This window comes from Thunnus albacares, chromosome 10 (assembly GCF_914725855.1).
Source record: "Thunnus albacares chromosome 10, fThuAlb1.1, whole genome shotgun sequence".
Classification (NCBI taxonomy): Eukaryota; Metazoa; Chordata; class Actinopteri; order Scombriformes; family Scombridae; genus Thunnus; species Thunnus albacares.
This window is the reverse complement of record NC_058115.1, coordinates 16,580,223-16,607,259: the sequence shown is the minus strand read 5'-3', so window position 1 is coordinate 16,607,259 and position 27,037 is coordinate 16,580,223. Positions and strand designations below refer to the sequence as shown.

The 27,037-nt window shown below is 41.5% G+C and overlaps 3 protein-coding genes across 13 annotated transcripts in view; all 3 read right to left on the bottom strand.

Annotated features, from left to right (window-relative positions):
* The window catches only part of LOC122989820 (protocadherin alpha-C2-like), a 95,333-nt gene that overhangs the window by 37,635 nt on the left and 30,661 nt on the right, over positions 1–27,037 (bottom strand). Inside the window, exon 1 of one of the 11 annotated variants that reach the window (XM_044362829.1) lies at positions 23,742–26,481. The exons of 5 other annotated variants lie outside the window; for them this stretch is intronic. In XM_044362829.1, coding sequence (XP_044218764.1) covers positions 23,742–26,120 — 2,379 coding nt within the window. In that variant the 5' untranslated portion in view covers positions 26,121–26,481. Of the gene's footprint in view, positions 1–3,509; positions 6,403–6,980; positions 9,454–10,396; positions 12,830–13,751; positions 16,370–17,167; positions 19,831–23,741; positions 26,482–27,037 lie in introns of those variants that run through there. 5 more of the 11 variants (XM_044362832.1, XM_044362830.1, XM_044362826.1 and 2 more) reach the window with 5 other exon arrangements.
* On the bottom strand, positions 223–2,708 carry LOC122989833 (protocadherin alpha-2-like). Its single transcript, XM_044362850.1, has one exon. The coding sequence runs from the start codon at positions 2,614–2,616 to the stop codon at positions 223–225; it is 2,394 nt and encodes a 797-aa protein (XP_044218785.1). The 5' UTR covers positions 2,617–2,708.
* LOC122990246 (protocadherin alpha-8-like) lies at positions 20,587–23,084 on the bottom strand. Its single transcript, XM_044363500.1, has one exon. The coding sequence runs from the start codon at positions 23,050–23,052 to the stop codon at positions 20,587–20,589; it is 2,466 nt and encodes an 821-aa protein (XP_044219435.1). The 5' UTR covers positions 23,053–23,084.

Here is a 27,037-nt window from a genome sequence, read left to right as displayed (position 1 = left end):
TTTTACAGTCCTTACATTTTCTTTGCAGCAGACAAGAGCCTTGTTAAATGGTCACCAGTAACTGAGAGCAATGAAGAACACATTCAGAATATAATAATTTTCTTTAAGTCATACAATAAAGGAATGGGTGGTTAATCTTAAATTGGCTGGGTGCTTTGGAAATAAATTATGTGAGTAGGCAACAACTTGAAGTCCTAGCTCTGTATATTATGTGTATTATCTTTATATTATTTTTACCTTTTCTTTATTGGGTAAAGTCTGAGTCCTGGTGAACGTGTCTCCGCCGTTAATACTGATCAACTCGCCATCTACAGGTGGAAATGGCGCGGGGAAAACCACCATGTCACTCTTGAGTGTGTCTGAACTGAAACACACGTCATACTGCTGAGTAGCTTTAGAGTAAGACCAGCTCCCGTCAGGATGGGTGGTGATCATTGGGGCGCTGTACCTGCCGAAACTGCCGTCTGTCCTGTGACATTTGACAGCTATTAAACTGATGAGGCTCAGCAGAAAGATTGCTGACACTGACACAATGGCGATCAGCAGATACAGGTTTAAATCAGAGAAGCTCTCCTCCTTCACAGGCACATGTCTGAACGGAGTCTGAATGTCAGCTGTGCTTTCAACCACCACCACATCAATAGACACAGTAGCTGACAGGGAGGGTTCTCCGTTATCAGAAACCAACACCACCAAGGGGTGAGTTTTCAGGTCATTGTCACTCATTCTCCTCTTAGTCCTGATTTCTCCGGTGCTGGTTCCGATCCGGAAGAGGTTGTTTCCTTTGGGCTCAGACAGGTGATAAGAAAGCAGCGCATTGTATCCAGAGTCTGCGTCTACAGCCCTGATCTTTGCCACAAAGTAGCCCGCTTCAGCAGAATAGGGGATGCTCTCACTGTTAACGGAGCCGTGCTCAGAATAGGGCGCAAGAATAGCAGGACTGTTGTCATTCTCATCTAGAATAAAAACGTTCACAGTCGTGTTGCTGCTGAGCGGAGGAACACCAGAGTCTGTGGCCTGAACTTTAAACTGAAACGTTTTCAACTCCTCAAAGTTAAAAGACTGCAAACTGACTATATCACCTGTGTCTGAGTTGATGTTTACAACTGAAGTTATAGGCATACTTTTCGAAATACCATCTAATGATGAATATGTTACTTTTGCATTTTCTTCTACATCAGGATCAACTGCAGTTATAGTAAAAATAGTAGCTCCCACTGCACTATTTTCTTTCACATATACATTAATCACAGGCTCTGAGAATAGAGGTGCATTATCATTCACATCAGAAATGTGAACAGGAATAACACTGGTGCTAGAGAGAGGTGGAGTGCCTTCATCAATGGCTGTGATAGTGACATTATATTGAGAAACACTCTCTCTGTCAAGAAGTCCATCGACTGTTAATGAATAATAATTTTTGTAGTTTAGCTTTAGTTTAAAAGGCACCAACCCAACAATTTTAGCAGTGGTGAGCCCGTTGTTACCCCCATCTTTGTCAGTGACAGTCACCAAAGCAACCACTGTACCTATCTCAGCGTCCTCTTTAACTGGGCTCATAAGAGAGGTAATGATAATTTCAGGAATATTGTCATTAACATCAATTACTTCCACTAACACTTTACCATGCACACTACGAGATGGCGTGCCTTTGTCTCTTGCCTGTACACGAATATCATATGCTGTATTCTCTTCATAGTCTACATTTCCAGCTACAGTTATTTCTCCTGTGTCTGGGTTTATTGAGAACACAGTTTCAGGGTTGAAATGTCCCCTTTCAATAAATGAATACATAATCTCACCATTTATTCCCTCATCTAAATCTGTAGCTGTTACAGTCAATATGGATGTCTGAAATAGAGCATTTTCAGTGACCTGGGCCTTATATAGAGGTTGGCTAAATACTGGAGCATTGTCGTTTATATCCATAACATGTACAACTATTTTTAATGTCCCTGACCTGGCAGGCTTTCCTCCGTCCAGAGCAGTTAAAGTCAGGTGGATAACGGACTGTTTCTCTCTGTCTAAAGATTTCTGCAGCACAAGCTCAGCAGACTCACTGTGTTGTCCGCCGCTCTGTACGTCCAGTGAGAAATATTCATTTGGACTCAGCTTGTAGCTCTTTACCGAGTTACCGCCCGTGTCTGCGTCATTTGCCATCGGGAGTAGATACCTCTCCCCGGTAAAAGAAGACTCCGAAATATTGAAAGTCCTCTCTTTTTCACGAAAAGATGGTGCGTTGTCATTTATATCAATAATCTGGACCTCTATGCGATGCAGATGCATCGGGTGGCTCAGAATGGCTTCTATATTGAGAACACATTTTACCGTATTTGGACAGAGCTCCTCACGATCAATCCTATCGCAAACATATAGAGCACCCGTTTTTAAATTCACGTCGAAATATTTCTTTGAATTCCCAGATACAACTCGTAGATCCCGTTTTTCCAGTTCATGAACATTAATTTGTAAATCCTTAGCGAGATTTCCCACAACCGTCCCTTTGTCAACCTCCTCGGAAACGGAGAACGATAGCTGCGCTGTAGCCCGATCACACAAAGAAAGAAAGGCTATTATTTGTATCCAAATCGTGACTGTTAGTCCTCCACGTCCCATCGCTGTCACGGAATGAAAGAAATGGGCTAATACTTTGCGAACATACCCACGCTTTAGGTGAGTAACAAACGAATCCTTCTCTGTCTTGTGACCATTTGTGTACTTTCTGACAAAGCGCTGGTGGACTACTGATGCTTCGTACGGAGAGGAGGAGTCTGTGGAAAGAAAGGAGCCACACGAATATTTGTGGTCTCCAGCGACACCAACTGTTATTTTGGTGCTAATTTAAAAAGATGTGGATATTCAATACTTGAGTAGAGCCTATAATATTTGTGCAGAAGGTCAAACCAGTGGAAGAATCTATTTCAGTGGAAGATTATACAAAACCTCGTTCATTACAAAAAGGAGTTTCTGGTGTGTAAGAAAATACTATATAATTTCTGTGTTACCAAAATAAAGAAAACACACTAAACACGCTAAAAAGGGATTTGTAGTCTGCAATTAAAGTTTAAATCATGTAAAAGCGAGGCAGTCTTTGTTATTGCACACAAAAACACCATTCGGAGTCAGCACCATGGACAGCGTCCTCAGTAGACAGCAATATGTAACACTGATCTCTCTTGACCGATGACTTCTCTGCTCAACATACTCTTAGGTAACAGTTTTGAAGAGAATCCCACCTAAATATTCCAACATCAAGTGTCAGACTACGGCATTTATGGGAAAATATTACGGCTAAATGATGTTTTATGTTAGTATCCCTAAAAGTAGCACTTTGTATCACGGGGCTTTAAGTATTGTACCAAAATACAATATAATCTACAAAAGGGCGACAAAAGTTGAAAATGCCTCAAAACTAAAAATCATGACGATGACCTACATATCTTTCAAAAATAGAATGACACAATCATCAGAAAGAACCCAAATATATTCTTGGGTGACAAACAACTCACCTTTTCTTTATTAGGTAAAGTCTGAGTCCTGGTAAAAGTGTCTCCTCCATTAATACTGATCAGCTCTGCATCTACAGGCGGAAACGGCGCGGGGAAAACCACCATGTCACTCTTGAGTGTGTCTGAGCTGAAACACACGTCATACTGCTGAGTAGCTTTAGAGTAAGACCAGCTCCCGTCAGGGTGGGTGGTGATCATTGGGGCGCCGTACCTGCCGAAACTGCCGTCTGTCCTGTGACATTTGACAGCTATTAAACTGATGAGGCTCAGCAGAAAGATCGCTGACACCGACACAATGGCGATCAGCAGATACAGGTTTAAATCAGAGAAGCTCTCCTCCTTCACAGGCACATGTCTGAACTGAGTCTGGATGTCAGCTGTGCTTTCAACCACCACCACATCAATAGACACAGTAGCTGACAGGGAGGGTTCTCCGTTATCAGAAACCAACACCACCAAGGGGTGAGTTTTCAGGTCATTGTCACTCATTCTCCTCTTAGTCCTGATCTCCCCGGTGCTGGTTCCGATCCGGAAGAGGTTGTTTCCTTTGGGCTCAGACAGGTGATAAGAAAGCAGCGCATTGTATCCAGAGTCTGCGTCTACAGCCCTGATCTTTGCCACAAAGTAGCCCGCCTCAGCAGAATAGGGGATGCTCTCACTGTTAACGGAGCCGTGCTCAGAATAGGGCGCCAGAATAGCAGGACTGTTGTCATTCTCATCCAGAATAACAACGTTCACAGTCGCGTTGCTGCTGAGCGGAGGAACACCAGAGTCTGTGGCCTGAACTTTAAACTGGAACGTTTTCAACTCCTCAAAGTTAAAAGACTGCAGATTGATTATATCTCCAGTCTCTGAGTTGATGTTTACAACTGAAGTTATTGGAATGCTTTTTGAATCACCCAACAATGAGTAGGTTACTCTCGCGTTTTCATTTATATCAGGATCGACTGCAGTTACTGTATAGATACTAGCTCCAACTGGACTGTTTTCTTTTACATAGATATGAATCACGGGTTCAAGGAACCGAGGCGCGTTGTCATTGACATCAGAAACATGAACAGTAATAACACTCGTACTGGATAGTGGCGGCGTCCCTTCATCAGTCGCTGTAATCGTGACATTGTAAAAAGAGCATCTTTCCCTGTCAAGAGGTCCATCCACAACTAAAGAGTAATAATTTTTATAATTAGAATTGAGCTTAAAAGGTGCAGAACCAACCAGTTTACAGTGAGTCTGGCCGTTTTTTCCTCCATCTTTATCAGTCACTGTCACTAAAGCGACGACGCTTCCTATCTCAGCATCTTCTTTAACGGGGTTCGTGAGTGACGTCACTACAATTTCTGGGGCATTGTCGTTCACATCGACTACCTCCACCAAGAGCTTTCCATTTGCTGTCCGAGGCAAAGAACCTTTGTCTTTTGCTTGAACATGAATTTCATATGCTGACTGTGCCTCATAATCCAAATTACCCTTTACTGTGATTTCACCAGTTTCTGCATGAATAAAAAACACATCTGAAGGATTGAAGTTTGCACGCTTCACAAAAGAGTAAGTCAGCCTTCCGTTGTCCCCTTCGTCTAAATCTGTGGCACTTAGCTGAATTACTAATGATCCAAGTGGTGCATTTTCATTTACACGAGCCTTATAAAGTGTTTTACTGAATGATGGCGTGTTATCATTGGCATCTAGAACATTTACATTTATCTGTGAGGTACCGGTTTTAGGAGGTTTTCCTCCATCTACAGCGGTCAGCGTTAGTTTAATAACGGCTTGTTTTTCTCGATCCAAAGCTTTCAGTAGCACCAATTCAGCAGACGCACTATGTCCATCACCATTCTGTACATCTAGGGAGAAATATTCATTTGGACTCAGCCTGTAAGTCTTTACTGAATTGCCTCCCGTATCTGCATCAAGAGCCAGGGGAAGCAAGAAATGCTCGCCTGTAGGTGATAATTCAGATATGTTAAGTGAATGTGACCTCTCGACGAAGTTAGGTGCGTTGTCATTCAAATCAGTAACTACCACCTCAATACGGTGGAGTACCATAGGATTACTCAGTATGGCCTCTAAGTTTAATGTGCATTTTATCGTATTTGGACAAAGCTCCTCGCGGTCTATTCGCTCATTAACATAAAGATCACCTGTTTTAAAATTGGCCTCGAAATATTTCTTACTGTAGCCAGACACGATATTTAGATTCCTCGTTTGCAGGTCCCGAGCATTGACATTTAAATCCTTCGCGAGATTCCCGACCACAGTCCCTTTGTCCACCTCCTCGGAAACAGAGTAGGATATCTGAGCAGCACACCAGTCACATAAAAACACAACAAACAGCCAGCAGAGAGTCCGATTATTCCGTCCACTGCCCATCGCTGCCCTCAAAGAATCTGACACGAGAAAAAATTGTACTCATCCATAAAACGCCACTCGATCTGCCAGCATTTGTAATCCCATCCACTCCAGTCCTCTCCTTTTCATCGCCGTTCGTGTTTCTCACAAAGCACTCGCATTCAGCTGCTGACGCTACACAAGGAAAGGGAGGAGACTGAAAACAACGAGCTCACAAAAACATGTGGTCAGTAGCGACCCCACGCGTTAAATCTGAGATATGAACATACTTTCAGAAAAAAACGAGTGTAGTCCATGTCACATAGTACAACACCTGAGAAATACTGTGCCTATTAAGATTTAAGAACACGACTAAAAGTTTCGTTTATCCAGTTGTGTAAAGAGGAGAAGCTTAATGATGGGAATGACAGTGTTGCGTAATACCGGTCTGAAATTAGTCTAATACATCTAAAAATTAAAACCCAAACTTGTTTCATACTAATTAAGGAGTTCAAATTTACGGACACTGTTTTACCCTTAGTTAAGTTATCATAGACGTCAACAAACTACCATTTAAAGACAAGTTCAGGAAGTAATAACCAATGACTTTTAATCGATATCACTGGTAAAAACAAACATGTACCAAGAAGTTACGAATTGACAGACTAATTTAAATTTAAAAGTTAATTTATAAAAAGAGTGATGGCATAATTCAACTCTGTCACGACAGAAGTTTTGGATTGTGAGCACAAGTGGAAGAAGAAGACACCAGTGTGGTTTCAGCACCACGGAAAGCGCCTTATACCCAGTTGCAGGATATGCGCACTATTTTCACCCCTCAGTATGTTCCTACAGACCTGGTGTTTAATCACTTTGAATGCAAATGCATTTCTGTGTATTGGATTTTAATAAATTGGATATTCTTAAATGAGAGTTTCTTATGTATGCAAATGTCTCCCATGTTTGTGCGTGTGTTAACCTGAAAGCAAGAGAGACCATTTTGCGACAGACAGCAGGCCGGTTTATGATCAAAGATAATAACTAGCAGAAGGAGTTGCATATAAAAAACATACCGACAGAAGAAGCTGCTTTTAATGGGCTTTTCACTCCTTAAACGTGAGTGAAAGAATGCAAACAACTCACCTTTTCTTTACTGGGTAAAGTCTGAGTTCTGGTAAAAGTGTCCCCTCCGTTAATACTGATCAGCTCCGCATCTACAGGTGGAAACTGCGCGGGGAAAACCACCATGTCACTCTTGAGTGTGTCTGAGCTGAAACACACGTCATACTGCTGAGTGGCTTTAGAGTAAGACCAGCTCCCGTCAGGGTGGGTGGTGATCATTGGAGCGCCGTACCTGCCGAAACTGCCGTCTGTCCTGTGACATTTGACAGCTATTAAACTGATGAGGCTCAGCAGAAAGATTGCTGACACCGACACAATGGCGATCAGCAGATACAGGTTTAAATCAGAGAAGCTCTCCTCCTTCACAGGCACATGTCTGAACTGAGTCTGGATGTCAGCTGTGCTTTCAACCACCACCACATCAATAGACACAGTAGCTGACAGGGAGGGTTCTCCGTTATCAGAAACCAACACCACCAAGGGGTGAGTTTTCAGGTCATTGTCACTCATTCTCCTCTTAGTCCTGATCTCCCCGGTGCTGGTTCCGATCCGGAAGAGGTTGTTTCCTTTGGGCTCAGACAGGTGATAGGAAAGCAGCGCATTGTATCCAGCGTCTGCGTCTACAGCCCTGATCTTTGCCACAAAGTATCCTGCTTCAGCAGAATAGGGGATGCTCTCACTGTTAACGGAGCCGTGCTCAGAATAGGGTGCCAGAATAGCAGGACTGTTGTCATTCTCATCCAGAATAAAAACGTTCACAGTCACGTTGCTGCTGAGCGGAGGAACACCAGAGTCTGTGGCCTGAACTTTAAACTGAAACGTTTTCAACTCTTCAAAGTTAAAAGACTGCAGACTGACTATTTCTCCAGTCTCGGAGTTTATGTTTAAAACTGATGAAATTGGAATATTTCTTGGATAACTGTCTAACATCGTATAAGTCAGTTTGGCATTGCTGTCCAAATCAGGATCAAAAGCATTTATTGTATAAATGACGGAGCCTGTCGGACTGTTTTCTTTCACATAAACATTGATCACAGGCTCCATAAAACGAGGTGCGTTGTCATTGACATCAGAAACATGAACAGTAATGACCCTGACACTGGACAGAGGCGGACTTCCTTCATCTGTGGCTGAAATGGTGACATTGTAAAGAGAAATGTCTTCTCTGTCCAGCGGTCCATCTACTACTAATGAATAGTCGTTTTTGTAGTTGGACCTCAGTTTAAATGGAACAGACCCCATTACTTTACAGTTGGTTACACCATTGTTTCCTCCATCTTTATCACTCACTGTAACTAAAGCAACGATTGTTCCCAATTCTGCGTCTTCTTTCACTGGGGTCATCAGTGACGTCACAGATATTTCAGGGGCATTGTCATTCACATCAATTATCTCTATCAGCAATTTAGCATGAGCACTACGAGGAACAGGACCTTGATCCATTGCTTGAACTCTCACTTCATAAGCAGGCGTTTTTTCATAGTCTAAATTACCCTTCACAGTGATTTCTCCAGTTTCTGAATTTAGATCAAAAATATTTGATAGATCAGTGTTTCCTCGTTTGACCAAGGAATACAGGATCTTACTGTTCATGCCCTCGTCTAAATCAGTTGCATTTAACTTTATTACCACTGTTCCGTGTGCAGTATTTTCACTGACGTGGACTTTATAAAGTGATTTGCTGAAAATTGGTGTATTATCATTTGCATCTATTACATTTACGCGTATCTGCAATGTACCCGACCTAGCAGGTTTTCCTCCATCTACAGCGGTCAGAAGAAGTGTGATCACCGACTGTTTCTCTCGATCTAAAGCTTTCTGCAGCACTAACTCAGCAGACACACCGTGCTCTCCACCGCTCTGCACATCAAGCGAGAAGTGTTCATTTTGGCTCAGCTTATAGGTCTTTACTGAGTTGCTGCCTATGTCTGCATCCTCTGCTATTGGGAGAAGATATCTCTCTCCCGGTGTCGTTGATTCGGAGATGTTTAACGAATGGGGTTGTTCCATGAATTCTGGCGAGTTATCGTTTACATCTAAAACACTGACCTCAATGCGGTGCACATTCATTGGATTGCTTAAAACTGCCTGTATTCTTAGGGAGCATTGCGCCGTGTTCGGACAAAGCTTCTCTCTGTCTATCCTCTCGTCAACAAAGAGGTTCCCGGTCCGCAAATTCACGTCAAAATATTTCTCATTGTAACTCGAAACAATACGTAGATCCCTTGTCTCTAGCTCCTGTACATTGAGGTTTAAATCCTTTGCGATATTCCCCACTACGGTGCCTTTGTTCACCTCCTCGGAAATGGAGTAAGATAATTGCGAAGCTGACCAGTCACAAAGACAAAGAAACAAAATACAGTGAATCCAGACGTATTCACTGTGTCGTCGAACACTCATGGTTGTAAAATAAACAGTGAATCCCGCTAAACATGTATCTCCAGTTTATGCATATATCCGTCATAAACACGATTCTCCAGCAGCAGCAACCGTCCTCGCCACAGTACAATCCCAGTGATTCTGTAAACTGATGGCCAATGACGGTTTTAGGTTCTCCGTGCAGGGAGGAGTTAGAAAACAGTGTAATAAACATATCTATGGTCTCCAGCGACATCTTGTGGTAAATGACAGATAAGTCAATATAAATGTAGGTAAAAGTGTAGTATATTATATTATGTTGTATTTAAATTGTTAGTACATGAATTAGCTTCAGTGTGTGCAAATAAAATCAATGTATTTTTCAGTCTCATATGGCATTCGATATTTTATATGTTCATATTTAACTGTCAATTTTGAGGTGTAAATATGATCACTGAAGGAGCCATCCGACGCTACAATGAAGTTCAGGGATCCAGAAAAAGGCCAACTTTATTTTATTAATCAAACTTGTAAAACTAATAATTATTTAATAAATTACTCGATTAATCAACCAACTATTGAAAGAAAATGCAAATATAATACAGTGAAACAATCTTTCTGTGAAGAAAACGTGGATGGTTTAACAATAGAAGGTTGCAGAAACTTCAAAGGTTGGAAAGGAGGATCAAAAGGTTGCATGTAGACTAATTTCAGTACCATGGAGAGCGTTGCACATGCAGTCCACACTGCTTTGAGTCTATCAATAATACTATGCGTGTTTTTGAGCAGACACTATCAACTATGGGTGAGGAGCTAGCTGCTGAATTTAATTACCATTGGTCATTAAATGAATCAATAGAAAATTAAACCACAGTATGTGAATACCGGATATTGTTGCTATGACAACTGGAAAGCGATGAATGTTATTTCCGATGCTTTTTAAAGGTTCTTCTTACTGTGTATGCACAGTTACACTGAAATATTTTGGTAAAACGTCAATCATGACAATCAATAATTATATTTTAGTTGCAACATTGTTGTAAACTTAAATAATTTAATGCAAACTTAAGAACACATACCTTTTCTTTACTGGGTAAAGTCTGAGTCCTGGTAAAAGTGTCTCCTCCGTTAATACTGATAAGCTCCGCATCTACAGGCGGAAACTGCGCGGGGAAAACCACCATGTCACTCTTGAGTGTGTCTGAGCTGAAACACACGTCATATTGCTGAGTAGCTTTAGAGTAAGACCAGCTCCCGTCAGGGTGGGTGGTAATCATCGGGGCGCCGTACCTGCCGAAACTGCCGTCTGTCCTGTGACATTTGACAGCTATTAAACTGATGAGGCTCAGCAGAAAGATCGCTGACACCGACACAATGGCGATCAGCAGATACAGGTTTAAATCAGAGAAGCTCTCCTCCTTCACAGGCACATGTCTGAATTGAGTCTGGATGTCAGCTGTGCTTTCAACCACCACCACATCAATAGACACAGTAGCTGACAGGGAGGGTTCTCCGTTATCAGAAACCAACACCACCAAGGGGTGGGTTTTCAAGTCATTGTCACTCATTCTCCTCTTAGTCCTGATTTCCCCGGTGCTGGTTCCGATCCGGAAGAGGTTGTTTCCTTTGGGCTCAGACAGGTGATAAGAAAGCAGCGCATTGTATCCAGAGTCTGCGTCTACAGCCCTGATCTTTGCCACAAAGTAACCCGCTTCAGCAGAATAGGGGATGCTCTCACTGTTAATAGAGCCGTGCTCAGAATAGGGCGCCAGAATAGCAGGACTATTGTCATTCTCATCCAGAATAAAAACGTTCACAGTCACGTTGCTGCTGAGCGGAGGAACACCAGAGTCTGTGGCCTGAACTTTAAACTGAAACGTTTTCAACTCCTCGAAATTAAAGGCCTGCAAACTGACTATTTCTCCAGTCTCAGAGTTTATGTTTAAAACTGATGAAATCGGAATATTTCTTGGATAACTGTCTAACAACGTATAAGTCAATTTTGCATTGCTGTCCAAATCAGGATCATAAGCATTTATTGTATAAATGACGGAGCCTGTCGGATTGTTTTCTTTCACATAAACATTAATTACAGGCTCCATAAATCGAGGTGCGTTGTCATTGACATCAGAAACATGAACAGTAATGACCCTGACACTGGACAGAGGCGGACTTCCTTCATCTGTGGCTGTAATGGTGACATTATAAAGAGAAATGTCTTCTCTGTCCAGCGGTCCATCTACTACTAATGAATAGTCATTTTTGTAGTTTGACTTCAGTTTAAATGGAACAGACCCCATTACTTTACAGTTGGTTACACCATTGTTTCCTCCATCTTTATCACTCACTGTAACCAAAGCAACGATTGTTCCCAGTTCTGCGTCTTCTTTTACTGGGGTCATCAGTGACGTCACAGATATTTCAGGGGCATTGTCATTCACATCAATTATCTCTATCAGCAGTTTAGCATGAGCACTACGAGGGTAATGGCCTTGATCAATTGCTTGAACTCTCACTTCATATGCAGGCGTTTCTTCATAGTCTAAATTACCCTTCACAGTGATTTCTCCAGTTTCTGAATTTAGATCAAAAATATTTGATAGATCAGTGTTTCCTCGTTTGACCAAAGAATACAGAATCTTACTGTTCATGCCCTCGTCTAAATCAGTTGCATTTAACTTTATTACCACTGTTCCGTGTGCAGTATTTTCACTCACACGCACTTTATAAAGCGTTTTACTAAAAGTTGGTGCGTTATCATTCGTATCCATTACATTTACGCGTATCTGCAATGTACCCGACCTAGCAGGTTTTCCTCCATCTACGGCGGTCAGAAGAAGTGTGATCACTGACTGTTTCTCTCGATCTAAAGCTTTCTGCAACACTAACTCAGCAGACACACCGTGCTCTCCACCGCTCTGCACATCAAGCGAGAAGTGTTCATTTTGGCTCAGCTTATATGTCTTAACTGAGTTACTTCCTATGTCTGCATCTACTGCTACTGGGAGAAGATAGCTCTCTCCCGCTGACAGAGATTCGGAGATGTTTAACGAATAGGACTGTTCAATGAATTCGGGCGCGTTATCGTTTATATCTAAAACACTGACCTCAATGCGGTGCACATTCATTGGATTGCTTAAAACTGCTTGTATTCTTAGGGAGCATTGCGCCGTGTTCGGACAAAGCTCTTCTCTGTCTATCCTCTCGTCAACAAAGAGGTTCCCGGTCCGCAAATTCACGTCAAAATATTTCTTACTGTAACTCGAAACAATACGTAGATCTCTGTTCTCTAGCTCCTGTACATTGAGGTTTAAATCCTTTGCGATATTCCCCACCACGGTGCCTTTGTTCACCTCCTCGGAAATGGAGTAAGATAATTGCGAGGCAGACCAGTCACAAAGACAAAGAAACAAAATACAGTGAATCCAGACGTATTCCTTCTGTCGCCGAACACTCATGGTTGTAAAATAAACAGTGAATCCCGCTAAACATGTATCTCCAGTTTATGCATATATCCGTCATAAACACGATTCTCCAGCGGCAGCAGCAACCCTCCTCGCCTCAGTACAATCCCAGTGAATCTAATCTGATGGCCAATGACGGGTTTAGCTTCTCCGTGCAGGGAGGAGTTATAAAACATAGTGCAACAATCATATCTATGGTCTCCAGCGACATCTTGTGGTAAATGACATGACATGAGTCAATATAAATGTGGGTAAAAGTGTAGTATATTATGTTTTGTTTAAGTCGTTAGCACATGAATTAGCTTCAGTGTGTGAAAATGAAATCAAAATGTATTTTTCAGTCTCATATGTAGTTTGATATTTTATATGTTCATATTTAACTATGTCAATTTTAGATGTAAATATGATCAGTGAAGGAGCCGTCTGAAGCTGCAATGAAGTTCAGGGATCCAGAAAAAGGCCAACTTTATTTTATTAATCAAACTTATAAACTAATTACTTATTCAACTACTCGATCAATCAACTAATTATTGAAAGAAAATGCAAATATAATACAGTGAAAGGATTCTTTGTGGAGAAAATGTAGATGGTTTAACTGCAGCAGGGTGCAGAAAACTTCAAAGGTTGGAAAGGAGAATCAAAAGGTTGCATGTAGCCTCATTTCAGCACCATGGAGAGCGTCGCACATGTAGGCCGCACACTACTTTGAGTCTATCAATACTACTATGCGTATTTTAGAGCACACACTATCAACTATGGGTGAGGAGTTAGCAGCTGAATTTAACCACAATTGGTCATCCATTTAATCTATAGAAATTAAATCACAGTACGTGAATACCGGAAACCGTTGCTATGACAACTAGAAAGCGATTAATGTACAAAAATGTAAATCATGACAATCAGTAATTACAATTTCGTTGCAACATTGTTGTTAACTTGAATCATTTAATGCAAGCTTAAGAACACATACCTTTTCTTTACTGGGCAAAGTCTGAGTCCTGGTAAAAGTGTCTCCTCCATTAATACTGATCAACTCCGCATCTACAGGCGGAAACTGTGCGGGGAAAACCACCATGTCACTCTTGAGTGTGTCTGAGCTGAAACACACGTCATATTGCTGAGTAGCTTTAGAGTAAGACCAGCTCCCGTCAGGGTGGGTGGTAATCATCGGGGCGCCGTACCTGCCGAAACTGCCGTCTGTCCTGTGACATTTGACAGCTATTAAACTGATGAGGCTCAGCAGAAAGATCACTGACACCGACACAATGGCGATCAGCAGATACAGGTTTAAATCAGAGAAGCTCTCATCGTTTATAGGGACATGTCTGAACGGAGTCTGGATGTCAGCTGTGCTTTCAACCACCACCACATCAATAGACACAGTAGCTGACAGGGAGGGTTCTCCGTTATCAGAAACCAACACCACCAAGGGGTGAGTTTTCAAGTCATTGTCACTCATTCTCCGCTTAGTTCTGACTTCCCCGGTGCTGGTTCCGATCCGGAAGAGGTTGTTTCCTTTGGGCTCAGACAGGTGATAAGAAAGCAGCGCATTGTATCCAGAGTCTGCGTCTACAGCCCTGATCTTTGCCACAAAGAAGCCCGCTTCAGCAGAATAGGGGATGCTCTCACTGTTAACGGAGCCGTGCTCAGAATAGGGCGCCAGAATAGCAGGACTGTTGTCATTCTCATCCAGAATAAAAACGTTCACAGTCACGTTGCTGCTGAGCGGAGGAACACCAGAGTCTGTGGCCTGAACTTTAAACTGAAACGTTTTTAACTCCTCGAAATTAAAGGCCTGCAAACTGATTATTTCTCCAGTCTCAGAGTTAATATTTAAAACTGTTGAAATCGGAGTATTTTTTGGATAACTGTCTAACAACGTATAAGTCAGTTTGGCATTGCTGTCCAAATCAGGATCAAAAGCATTTATTGTATAAATGATGGAGCCTGTCGGACTGTTTTCTTTCACATAAACATTAATTACAGGCTCCATAAAACGAGGTGCGTTGTCATTGACATCAGAAACATGAACAGTAATGACCCTGACACTGGACAGAGGCGGACTTCCTTCATCTGTGGCTGTAATGGTGACATTATAAAGAGAAGTGTTTTCTCTGTCCAGCGGTCCGTCTACTACTAATGAATAGTCATTTTTGTAGTTTGACTTCAGTTTAAATGGAACAGACCCCATTACTTTACAGTTGGTTACACCATTGTTTCCTCCATCTTTATCACTCACTGTAACTAAAGCAACGATTGTTCCCAGTTCTGCGTCTTCTTTTACTGGGGTCATCAGTGACGTCACAGATATTTCAGGGGCATTGTCATTCACATCAGTTATCTCTATCAGCAGTTTAGCATGAGCACTACGAGGAGAATGGCCTTGGTCCATTGCTTGAACTCTCACTTCATAAGCAGGCGTTTCTTCATAGTCTAAATTACCCTTCACAGTGATTTCTCCAGTTTCTGAATTTAGATCAAAAATATTTGATGGATCAATATTTCCTCGTTTGACCAAGGAATACAGGATCTTACTGTTCATGCCCTCGTCTAAATCAGTTGCGTTTAACTTTATTACCACTGTTCCGTGTGCAGTATTTTCACGTACTTGTACCTTATAAAGCGATTTGCTAAAGGTCGGTATATTGTCATTGACATCTATTACATTTACGCGTATCTGCAATGTACCCGATCTAGCAGGTTTTCCTCCATCTACAGCGGTCAGAAGAAGTGTGATCACCGACTTTTTCTCTCGATCTAAAGCTTTCTGCAACACTAACTCAGCAGACACACCGTGCTCACCACCGCTCTGCACATCAAGTGAGAAGTGTTCATTTTGGCTCAGCTTGTAGGTCTTAACTGAGTTGCTTCCTATGTCTGCATCTACTGCTACTGGGAGAAGATATCTCTCTCCCGTTAAAGACGATTCGGATATATTCAAAGAATACGCCTTTTCAATGAAAGCAGGTGAATTGTCGTTTATATCTAAAACGTTCACCTCTATGCGGTGTGCCGTCATTGGATTGTTTAAAACAGCTTGTATTTTCAAAGAGCATTTTACCACATTCAGACAAAGCTCCTCTCTGTCTATCCTTTCATCAACAAAGAGGTTCCCGGTCCGCAAATTCACGTCAAAATATTTCTTACTGTAACTCGAAACAATACGTAGATCCCTTGTCTCTAGCTCCTGTACATTGAAGTTTAAATCCTTTGCGATATTCCCCACTACGGTGCCTTTGTTCACCTCCTCGGAAATGGAGTAAGATAATTGCGAAGCTGACCAGTCACAAAGACAAAGAAACAAAATACAGTGAATCCAGACGTATTCCTTCTGTCGCCGAACACTCATGGTTGTAAAATAAACGGTGAATCCCGCTAAACATGTATCTCCAGTTTATGCATATATCCGTCATAAACACGATTCTCCAGCGGCAGCAGCAACCCTCCTCGCCTCAGTACAATCCCAGTGAATCTAATCTGATGGCCAATGACGGTTTTAGCTTCTCCGTGCAGGGAGGAGTTATAAAACATAGTGTAATAATCATATCTATGGTCTCCAGCGACATCTTGTGGTAAATGACAGATAAGTCAATATAAATGTGGGTAAAAGTGTAGTATATTATGTTTTGTTTAAGTCGTTAGCACATGAATTAGCTTCAGTGTGTGAAAATGAAATCAAAATATATTTTTCAGTCTCATGTGGAGTTTGATATTTTATATGTTCATATTTAACTATGTCAATTTTAGATGTAAATATGATCAGTGAAGGAGCCGTCTGAAGCTACAATGAAGTTCAGGGATCCAGAAAAAGGCCAACTTTATTTTATTAATCAAACTTATGAACTAATAATTACTTATTCAATTACTCGATCAATCAACCAATTATTGAAAGAAAATGCAAATATAATACAGTGAAACAATCTTTCTGTGAAGAAAACGTGGATGGTTTAACAACAGAAGGTTGTAGAAACTTCAAAGGTTGGAAAGGAGGATCAAAAGGTTGCATGTAGACTCATTTCAGAACCATGGAGAGCGTTGCACATGTAGGCCGCACACTACTTTGAGTCTATCAATACTACTGTGCGTATTTTAGAGCACACACTATCAACTATGGGTGAGGAGCTAGCAGCTGAATTGTATCACAATTGGTCAATCAAGTAATCAATAGAAATTAAATCACACAGTACGTGAACACAGGAAATCGTTGCTATGACAACTGGAAAGCGATTTATGTTATTTCCATTGCTTTTTTCAGGTTCTGTTGACTGTGTCTGTATAGTTACACTGAAAGATTTTAGCAAAAATGATAATTATGACAATCAGTAATTACACTTTAGTTGAAACATTGTTGTAAATTTAATCTAATGCAAACTTAAGAACACATACCTTTTCTTTATTGGGTAATGTCTGAGTCCTGGTAAAAGTGTCTCCTCCGTTAATACTGATCAGCTCCGCATCTACTGGCGGAAACGGCGCGGGGAAAACCACCATGTCACTTTTCAGTGTGTCTGAGCTGAAACACACGTCATATTGCTGAGTAGCTTTAGAGTAAGACCAGCTCCCGTCAGGGTGGGTGGTGATCATTGGGGCACCGTACCTGCTGAAACTGCCGTCTGTCCTGTGACATTTGACAGCTATTAAACTGATGAGGCTCAGCAGAAAGATCGCTGACACCGACACAATGGCAATCAGCAGATACAGGTTTAAATCAGAGAAGCTCTCCTCCTTTGCAGGCACATGTCTGAACTGAGTCTGGATGTCAGCTGTGCTTTCAACCACCACCACATCAACAGACACAGTAGCTGTCAGGGAGGGTTCTCCGTTATCAGAAACCAACACCACCAAGGGGTGAGTTTTCAGGTCATTGTCACTCATTCTCCTCTTAGTTCTGATCTCCCCGGTGCTGGTTCCGATCCGGAAGAGGTTGTTTCCTTTGGGCTCAGACAGGTGATAAGAAAGCAGCGCATTGTATCCAGAGTCTGCATCTACAGCCCTGATCTTTGCCACAAAGTAGCCCACTTCAGCAGAATAGGGGATGCTTTCACTGTTAACGGAGCCGTGCTCAGAATAGGGCGCCAGAATAGCAGGACTGTTGTCATTTTCATCCAGAATAAAAACGTTCACAGTCATATTGCTGCTGAGCGGAGGAACACCGGAGTCTGTGGCCTGAACTTTAAACTGAAACGTTTTTGTCTCCTCATAGTTAAAAGATTGCAGGCTGACAATATCTCCAGTCTCCGAGTTTATATTTACAATAGTTGAAATCGGATAAGTTTTTGGATAATTATCTAACAATGAATAAGTCAATCTAGCATTTTCATGTTCATCTGCATCCCGTGCAATTGTTCTTGTGATAATATCTCCCACTTTACTGTTCTCTTTCACGTAAATACTTACACTGGCTTCTGGGAAAAGGGGCGCGTTATCATTAATATCCAGAATTTGTACGGTAATTACAGCAGTGCTAGAAAGAGGAGGAGTACCTTCATCCGTAGCAGTAATAGTTATATTGTAATGGGATACGATCTCTCTGTCAAGGAGACCGTCAACCATCAATGAGTAGTAGTTTTTGTAATTTGATTTTAATGTAAAGGGAACTGAATCTTTAATCTTACATGTCGCAAGACCATTTTGTCCTCCATCTTTATCAGTCACAGTCACTAATGCAACGACTGTTCCAATTTCAGCACTTTCCTTTATTGGAGTCATTAGTGAAGTTACAGAGATTTCTGGTGCATTGTCATTGACATCGACAACCTCTACCAGCACTTTAGAATAACCACTGCGAGGGGAGGCACCTTGGTCTGTTGCCCGGACTCGTAATTCATATGCATTGCTTTCTTCATAATCCAAATTGGCCTTCACAATGATCTCACCACTCTCAGGAATCACTGTGAATTTTTCAGGGGAGTCCACATTTCCTCTCCTCATTAAAGAATATCTGATGTCTGAATTTGACCCATGGTCTAAGTCGGTTGCATTTAATTTCAATATTGTTTTGCCTATGGGCACATTTTCGCTGACACTTACTTTATAAAGAGACTTGCTAAACGATGGCGTGTTATCATTAACATCTACCACATTCACTAGAATCTGCAAAGTGCCAGATCTCGCAGATTTTCCTCCGTCTACAGCGGTCAATGTTAGTTTAATAATGGGTTGCTTCTCTCGATCTAAAGCTTTTTGCAACACTAACTCAGCAGACAAAGTCTCTCCTCCGCTACTCACATCTATGGAGAAATGCTCGTTCGGACTTAACTTGTAGGTTTTCACTGAATTACTGCCAGTGTCTGCATCTTGAGCTATTGGAAGAGGGTACCTTTCTCCTGTCGAGGAAGACTCTGAGATGTTAAATACATGAGTTTGCTCGAGAAATGATGGCGCATTATCATTTATGTCAACAACGCTGACCTCAATACGATAAATATTCATAGGATGGTTCAATAGTCCCTCTATATTTAAGGAACACTTGGGTAAATTCGGACAAAGCTCTTCACGGTCTATTCTTTCGTTAGCAAACAAAGCTCCCGTTCTTAGATTAGCCTCGAAATATTTCTTACTGTATCCCGATACAATCCGAAATCCCCGTTCTTCCAGTTGCTGTGGTTGAATGTTTAAATCCTTAGCGAGATTCCCCACCACTGTGCCTTTGTCCACCTCCTCGGAAACGGAGTAGGAAATCTGAGCTGCGGACCAGTCAGATAAACAAAGAAGAATGGCGCACAACATCCATTCGGTCCCTCTATACTGCCGGCGAATCATCTTTTTGTTTAGACAAGGGATTCAAGCAAGCAAACGCCACTCATCCATAAAAAAAAGGAAAAATATCCAACAGACAACCAAGCTCTCTTCATTTCGGGACCATCTTTCAAGACGAACTGGTTTACTAACCCAACCCCTAAGAAACGTACCGACAGTGGAGGAGGAGTTTTAGGTTATTAATGAACACGAGTGAATGTGTGGTCTCGGGCGACATCTTGCGTTCCTTTCATAGACTTAAGCACAATTGATTCTTTGCTAACCACACACCACATGAAATATTGTCTTTTCTTAAAGTATACACTTGTATGAGTGATGACCGGATTCCCGTCAAGCCTTACGCTGAGATTGCAAAAACCAAACAGTAAGAACAGTATATATAATAGTACAAAATAGTAAGTAATTTGAGTCTAAATTAATCACAAAAGACGACTGTAACGGACAGAAGGACTGTAATACTTGCATGGCTGTAAAGTAACAAAGTGAATTTAATAAATGAGTTAAAGTCTAGCCTTTGCTTCTGTATTACTAAACATGATATTTAGCAATACACTTCTACCACCAAAATATGAATATAGTATGTTTCATAAAGCAGATGATCATTTAGGGCAGAACCTGTCTGTGGGCACCATAGTTGTCTTTCAGAAAGTATTTTTTCTCCTCCTTATTTTTTACCGACTGATTACATTCATGTTATGGATCTCTTATGTCTAATTGAAAAATATGCAGAACCATGGCACTATTAATACATGTTTACCATAAGAATGCATTTACTGGGAGTCAAGGATGTGCTGAAGACTGAAAAACAAAGATAAATATCAGCACCATGGAGAGCGCCTTTCCCTTTGAGCAGTATTAAACACTATTAAAATTGTGGACATATGCAATCTACCAGACTTTTTTTCAATGCCAGAGAGTTGATATTAATTTGGTGGAATTAATGATGAAGGGGTTGATATCTGCACCATCTTCAGTTATTTATCAAATCATCTATTGAAAACACCTAGAGATAATAACAGTGACTCATTCCTTGTGAAGGCATGTGTTTAGCCCTCATGTAAAGCAGCTAATGTTATATATAAAAGACACAAAATATGCACTGTTTGATAGTGTTCATTCTTTATGCCTCTTACCTTTTCTTTATTAGGTAAAGTCTGAGTCCTGGTGAAAGTGTCTCCTCCGTTAATACTGATCAGCTCTGCATCTACAGGTGGAAACGGTGCGGGGAAAACCACCATGTCACTCTTAAGTGTGTCTGAGCTGAAACACACGTCATATTGCTGAGTAGCTTTAGAGTAAGACCAGCTCCCGTCAGGGTGGGTGGTGATCATTGGGGCGCCGTACCTGCCAAAACTGCTGTCTGTCCTGTGACATTTGACAGCTATTAAACTGATGAGGCTCAGCAGAAAGATCGCTGACACCGAAACAATGGCGATCAGCAGATACAGGTTTAAATCAGAGAAGCTCTCCTCCTTCACAGGCACATGTCTGAACTGAGTCTGGATGTCAGCTGTGCTTTCAACCACCACCACATCAATAGACACAGTAGCTGACAGGGAGGGTTCTCCGTTATCAGAAACCAACACCACCAAGGGGTGAGTTTTCAGGTCATTGTCACTCATTCTCCTCTTAGTCCTGATTTCCCCGGTGCTGGTTCCGATCCGGAAGAGGTTGTTTCCTTTGGGCTCAGACAGGTGATAAGAAAGCAGTGCATTGTATCCAGAGTCTGCGTCTACAGCCCTGATCTTTGCCACGAAGTAGCCCGCTTCAGCAGAATACGGGATGCTCTCACTGTTGACAGAGCCGTGCTCAGAATAGGGCGCCAGAATAGCAGGACTGTTGTCATTTTCATCCAGAATAAAAACGTTCACAGTAACGTTGCTGCTGAGCGGAGGAACACCAGAGTCTGTGGCCTGAACTTTAAACTGAAATGTTTTCAACTCCTCAAAGTTAAAAGACTGCAGGCTGATTATATCCCCAGTCTCTGAGTTTATATTCACCATTGTAGATATTGGCAATGAGTTACTATTACTGTCTAAATATGAATATCTCACCTGGCCATTCTGGTCAATGTCAGCATCAAATGCAGACACAGTTTTAATAATTGCCCCCACTTTACCATTTTCTTTCACGTAAACATTCACCACGGGCTCTAAGAAACGAGGGGAGTTGTCATTTACATCAGATACGTGAACAACAATAACACTAGTATTGGAGAGAGGAGGAGTCCCTTCGTCTGTGGCTGATATGGTGACGTTGTAATGTGAGGTAATTTCTCTGTCAAGAGCCCCGTCAACAACTAAAGAATAATAATTTTTGTAATTTGTCTCTAATTTAAAGGGCACCTGATTTAAGATTGTACATTTCACTTCACCATTTCTACCGCCATCACTGTCTAGAACGGATACAAGTGCAACAGCAGTACCTGCATCAGCGTCCTCCTTTACAGTCTTGAACAGTGACGTCACAGTGATCTCTGGAGCGTTGTCATTTACATCTATTACTTCTACCAGCACTTTGCAGTGAGCAGACATCGGTGGCTGGGCTTTATCGTTTGCTTCTGCACGGATCTCGAAGGCTGTATATTCCTCATAATCGACATTAGCTTTTACCATAATCGCACCCGTTATGGGATCAATGTGAAAAATCTCCAGTATACGATCCTGTCCTTTACTTCTTAAAGAATACACGATCTCACCGTTTGTCCCCTCGTCTGCATCTGTTGCATTTAGTATAATCACAGTTGTCCCGATTGGCGTGTTTTCAAATATACGAGTTTTGTACAAAGGATTACTAAACACTGGAGGGTTATCATTTATGTCTAAAACGTGTATAATGACCTGTGATGTGCCTGATCTCGGTGGAGTCCCTCCGTCTATAGCTGTCACGGTGAGATGTATCACAGGCTGTTTCTCTCTATCCAGCGTTTTTTGTAAGACTAATTCAGCAGACACGCTGTCTCCTCCTTTAGTTGTAGCGAGAGAAAAATAATCGTTTGGTGTTAATTTAAACACATTCACCGTATTCTTACCTATATCTGCATCAATAGCTTCGGACAAAGCGAATTTCATGCCAGGCAGCGTATTCTCTGCTATGTCTACAATTTGAGACTTTTCCGTGAATAAGGGGTCGTTGTCATTAACATCTAGTATATTTATTTCTAAGCGATACAGCTTCAATGGATTGTTTATCACGGCCTCTACACTGACTGTACATTTTGGTGCCTTCGCACAGAGCTCCTCTCTGTCTATTCTCTCGTTAACGTAAAGACCGCCAGTCTTTACATTTACTTCGAAATATTTTCTTTTTGATCCAGTAACAATCTGAAACATACGGGACTCCAAATCCTGGAGACTGAGGTTGAGATCCTTAGCGATATTTCCAACAGAAGTCCCCGGATTCACTTCCTCTAACACGGAATAGGAGAGGTGCCCTGACACCGCTTCCCAGCAACACTCCAGTAGCACAAGCACCAAATATGAAACAATAGAAGTCCTCATTGGTACAGGCATAATTCCATAAGAATGTTTAAAAACAGATCCAATGCAATGAAACCCCGTCACGAATTTCACAGGTATCGAAAAATACAACTTTGGACTGCGTCAAATATTGTACTCATGGATAAAATAGATCTGCCATCGGTGCTTCCGTTCTCTCTTTGTGACAAAGCCCGGAGAAGCCAAATCGTCTTCTAAAACTGGGAGGAGCGTGAAACTACCACACAAAAACACTCAGTGTTACGGTCTATAGTGTCACCACGCGGAGATCTTCCATAACTGCATTAATATATATTATATGGGAAAGCAGGCGATATTTCCAAGAGAGGCTGAGTATTTCCACACATTTTTATCTGCTGGTTAAAATTGGAGTGAAATGCTACCAGATTGGAAAAAGTTAATGCTGTTAGTGTAATATCCGTAATTTCAGTTTACAAAATGATTGTTTTGCTATTAGTGAACAATGAGTGAGAAGACTGCAAAAATCGAGCAACACATTATATGTTCATGTTCAGGAAAACTTTCGAGACAAAAAATGAAGGTATACAACATTATAAGAAACGCGCAGAAAGCCTAGCATTTCAGAGGTTTTACTTTCATTACACTATGACATAAAATTGATATTTTGTTTTTTTAATCTGAATATTAATTAATACCATAAGGAAAAGATAACCTGAGACGTAAACGATTGCATTTTCTCTTACCTTTTCTTTATTAGGTAAAGTCTGAGTCCTGGTAAAAGTGTCTCCTCCGTTAATACTGATCAGCTCTCCATCTACAGGTGGAAACTGCGCGGGGAAAACCACCATGTCACTCTTGAGTGTGTCTGAGCTGAAACACACGTCATACTGCTGAGTAGCTTTAGAGTAAGACCAGCTCCCGTCAGGGTGGGTGGTGATCATTGGGGCGCCGTACCTGCCGAAACTGCCGTCTGTCCTGTGACATTTGACAGCTATTAAACTGATGAGACTCAGCAGAAAGATTGCTGACACCGACACAATGGCGATCAGCAGATACAGGTTTAAATCAGAGAAGCTCTCCTCCTTCACAGGCACATGTCTGAACGGAGTCTGGATGTCAGCTGTGCTTTCAACCACCACCACATCAATAGACACAGTAGCTGACAGGGAGGGTTCTCCGTTATCAGAAACCAACACCACCAAGGGGTGAGTTTTCAGGTCATTGTCACTCATTCTCCTCTTAGTCCTGATCTCCCCGGTGCTGGTTCCGATCCGGAAGAGGTTGTTTCCTTTGGGCTCAGACAGGTGATAAGAAATCAGCGCATTGTATCCAGAGTCTGCGTCTACAGCTCTGATCTTTGCCACAAAGTAGCCCGCTTCAGCAGAATAGGGGATGCTCTCACTGTTAACGGAGCCGTGCTCAGAATAGGGCGCCAGAATAGCAGGACTGTTGTCATTCTCATCCAGAATAAAAACGTTCACAGTCACGTTGCTGCTGAGCGGAGGAACACCAGAGTCTGTGGCCTGAACTTTAAACTGAAATGTTTTCAACTCCTCAAAGTTAAAAGACTGCAAGTTGACTATATCTCCAGTCTCTGAGTTGACAGTTACCATTGAAGCTATCTGTGTGGTCTTAGGAGAACTGTTAAATAAATGATAGGTTGCTTTTGCGTTTTCATTTAAATCCGAATCTAACGTGGTCAGTGTATGAATAGTTGTTCCAATCGGACTATTTTCTTTAACATAAATATTAATTAAAGGTTCTAGGAATCGAGGTGGATTGTCATTGACGTCAGAAATTTGAACAGTAATGACGCTTGTGCTCGACAGAGGAGGAGTTCCTTCATCTGTTGCTATAATTGATACATTATACTGGGAAACAACCTCTCTGTCAAGAGGCCCGTCAACCAACAAAGAGTAATAGTTTTTATAGTTGGATTTTAATATGAATGGCACGGTACCTGTTATCCTGCAGTTTGTCTGGCCATTTTTGCCCCCGTCTTTATCAGTGATAGTCACCATAGCAACAGCTGTGCCTATGTCAGCGTCCTCTTTCACTGGACTCATGAGTGATGACACCGATATATCTGGAGCATTGTCATTGACATCAATAACCTCAACTATAACCTTGCTATGTGCACTGCGAGGAGGATTGCCTCTATCCCGTGCTTGAACACGAAACTCATATGCCCGAGTTTCCTCATAATCAATATTACCCTTTACGGTAATTTCTCCTGTATTATCGTTCAGTGCAAATTTGTCATCAGGGTTTATACGTCCCCTCTCTGTAAAAGAGTATACAAGCTGACTATTAACACCATCATCTAAATCAGTTGCTGTTATTGTTAACAACGCTGTGCCAATATTTGCATTTTCAACAACTTGGACCTTGTAAAGAGATTTACTGAATAAGGGAGGATTGTCATTTACATCCAGTATATTAACTTGTATCTGCAAAGTCCCCGTTTTGGGAGGTTTTCCTCCATCTATCGCAGTGAGTGTGAGATCAATAACAGCCTGTTTTTCACGATCTAATGCTTTCTGTAGCACTAACTCAGCAGAGAAACTCTGGTCACCAATGCTCTGTATATCCAAAACGAAATAGTCATTCGGGTTCAATTTGTAAGTCTTAACCGAGTTGGCACCTACGTCTGCATCATGAGCTATCGGCAGCGGATGTCTTTCTCCGACATATGAAGACTCATACATATCAATTGTAGTTATTTCCTCCAGAAAAGACGGGGCATTGTCATTAATATCATTAATTACAACTTCAATTCGATGGAGGCTGCGAGGGTTACTCAATATGGCCTCTATATTTAAAGAGCATTTTACCGTATTAGGACAAAGCTCCTCTCGATCTATCCTCTCGTTAACGACAAGTATTCCAGATTCCTGATTTATGTCAAAATACCGTTTTTTATATCCAGAAGTAATCTGAAGACCCGTGGACTGGAGTTGCTGCACATTGAGATTTAAATCCTTAGCGAGATTCCCCACTGCTGTCCCTTTGTCCACCTCCTCTGAAATGGAATAGGATATCTGAGCTACGGACCAGTCGCAGAGACAAAGCAGAGTGAGAAATAGACCTCCAATATTATCCCATTGTTCCCGAGCGGCCATTGCTGCTAAAGAAAATGCAACGAATCCTGGTTTCTGCCTCTTGGCCTATCCACGGGAAATGGAAAAAAATAGCCTTTTTATATATCCATTCTCGCTTAGGTTCCTCTCCCTTTAGCGCTTCACTCATCTATACGCTGTTTTCACAAAGCACTCTCAGATGATGACGTTTTCTTTTTGTCATGAATAGAGGAGGAGTTTCAAAACACTGAACACAAGATTTTTGCGTGGTCTCTAGCGACATCTTGTGACACTTTTTTATATAGAAACAAGGCCCAAAAGAGAAGAGGAAATGTTGCATCTAAACTACAGTAGAATGTATCAATGAGGTTAATTATAGAAGACTTGAACCCAACTGGCAGCCTGTTTATAAAACATGTATCTGTAAAATATGCAGTTTAATAAATTCGTCTTGCAATTTATTGACATAATATCCTCTTGTTTAGTTTGTTTTTACACTGTCTTTGTCTCTAATTAGTTACTGAACATTAAGACAACGAATATAACCTTAAAAAATACACTTCACAACATCAGCACCATGAACAGCGCCCGTATCTCAATGCATTGTAGAGAAGAGATATTTTCAGGACCACGGAAAGCGTCTCAATGCAGTTTCAATGCACGTCGTGCCATTGCTCAAGTGACAGCAGAGTATCAGAGACACCATAAAAAGTAAGTGAACCGAGTTCAACTTTGTTATACTCAAAATTATTGTCACATCATTTAGCCGTCCTCAACACATGCTCATTCGTGACAGACTTTCTTTATAGTTAACAAAGCGCTATCAAACAATTCAGAGTACAGTAAGTATAGCAGCAGATAATTATTATTTGTAGGTAAAATTGAAATAGACGTTGCAATAAATGTGCATATTTTAATGAACCAACACTTCAATCATGTGGAATACGGGGGCATGAATA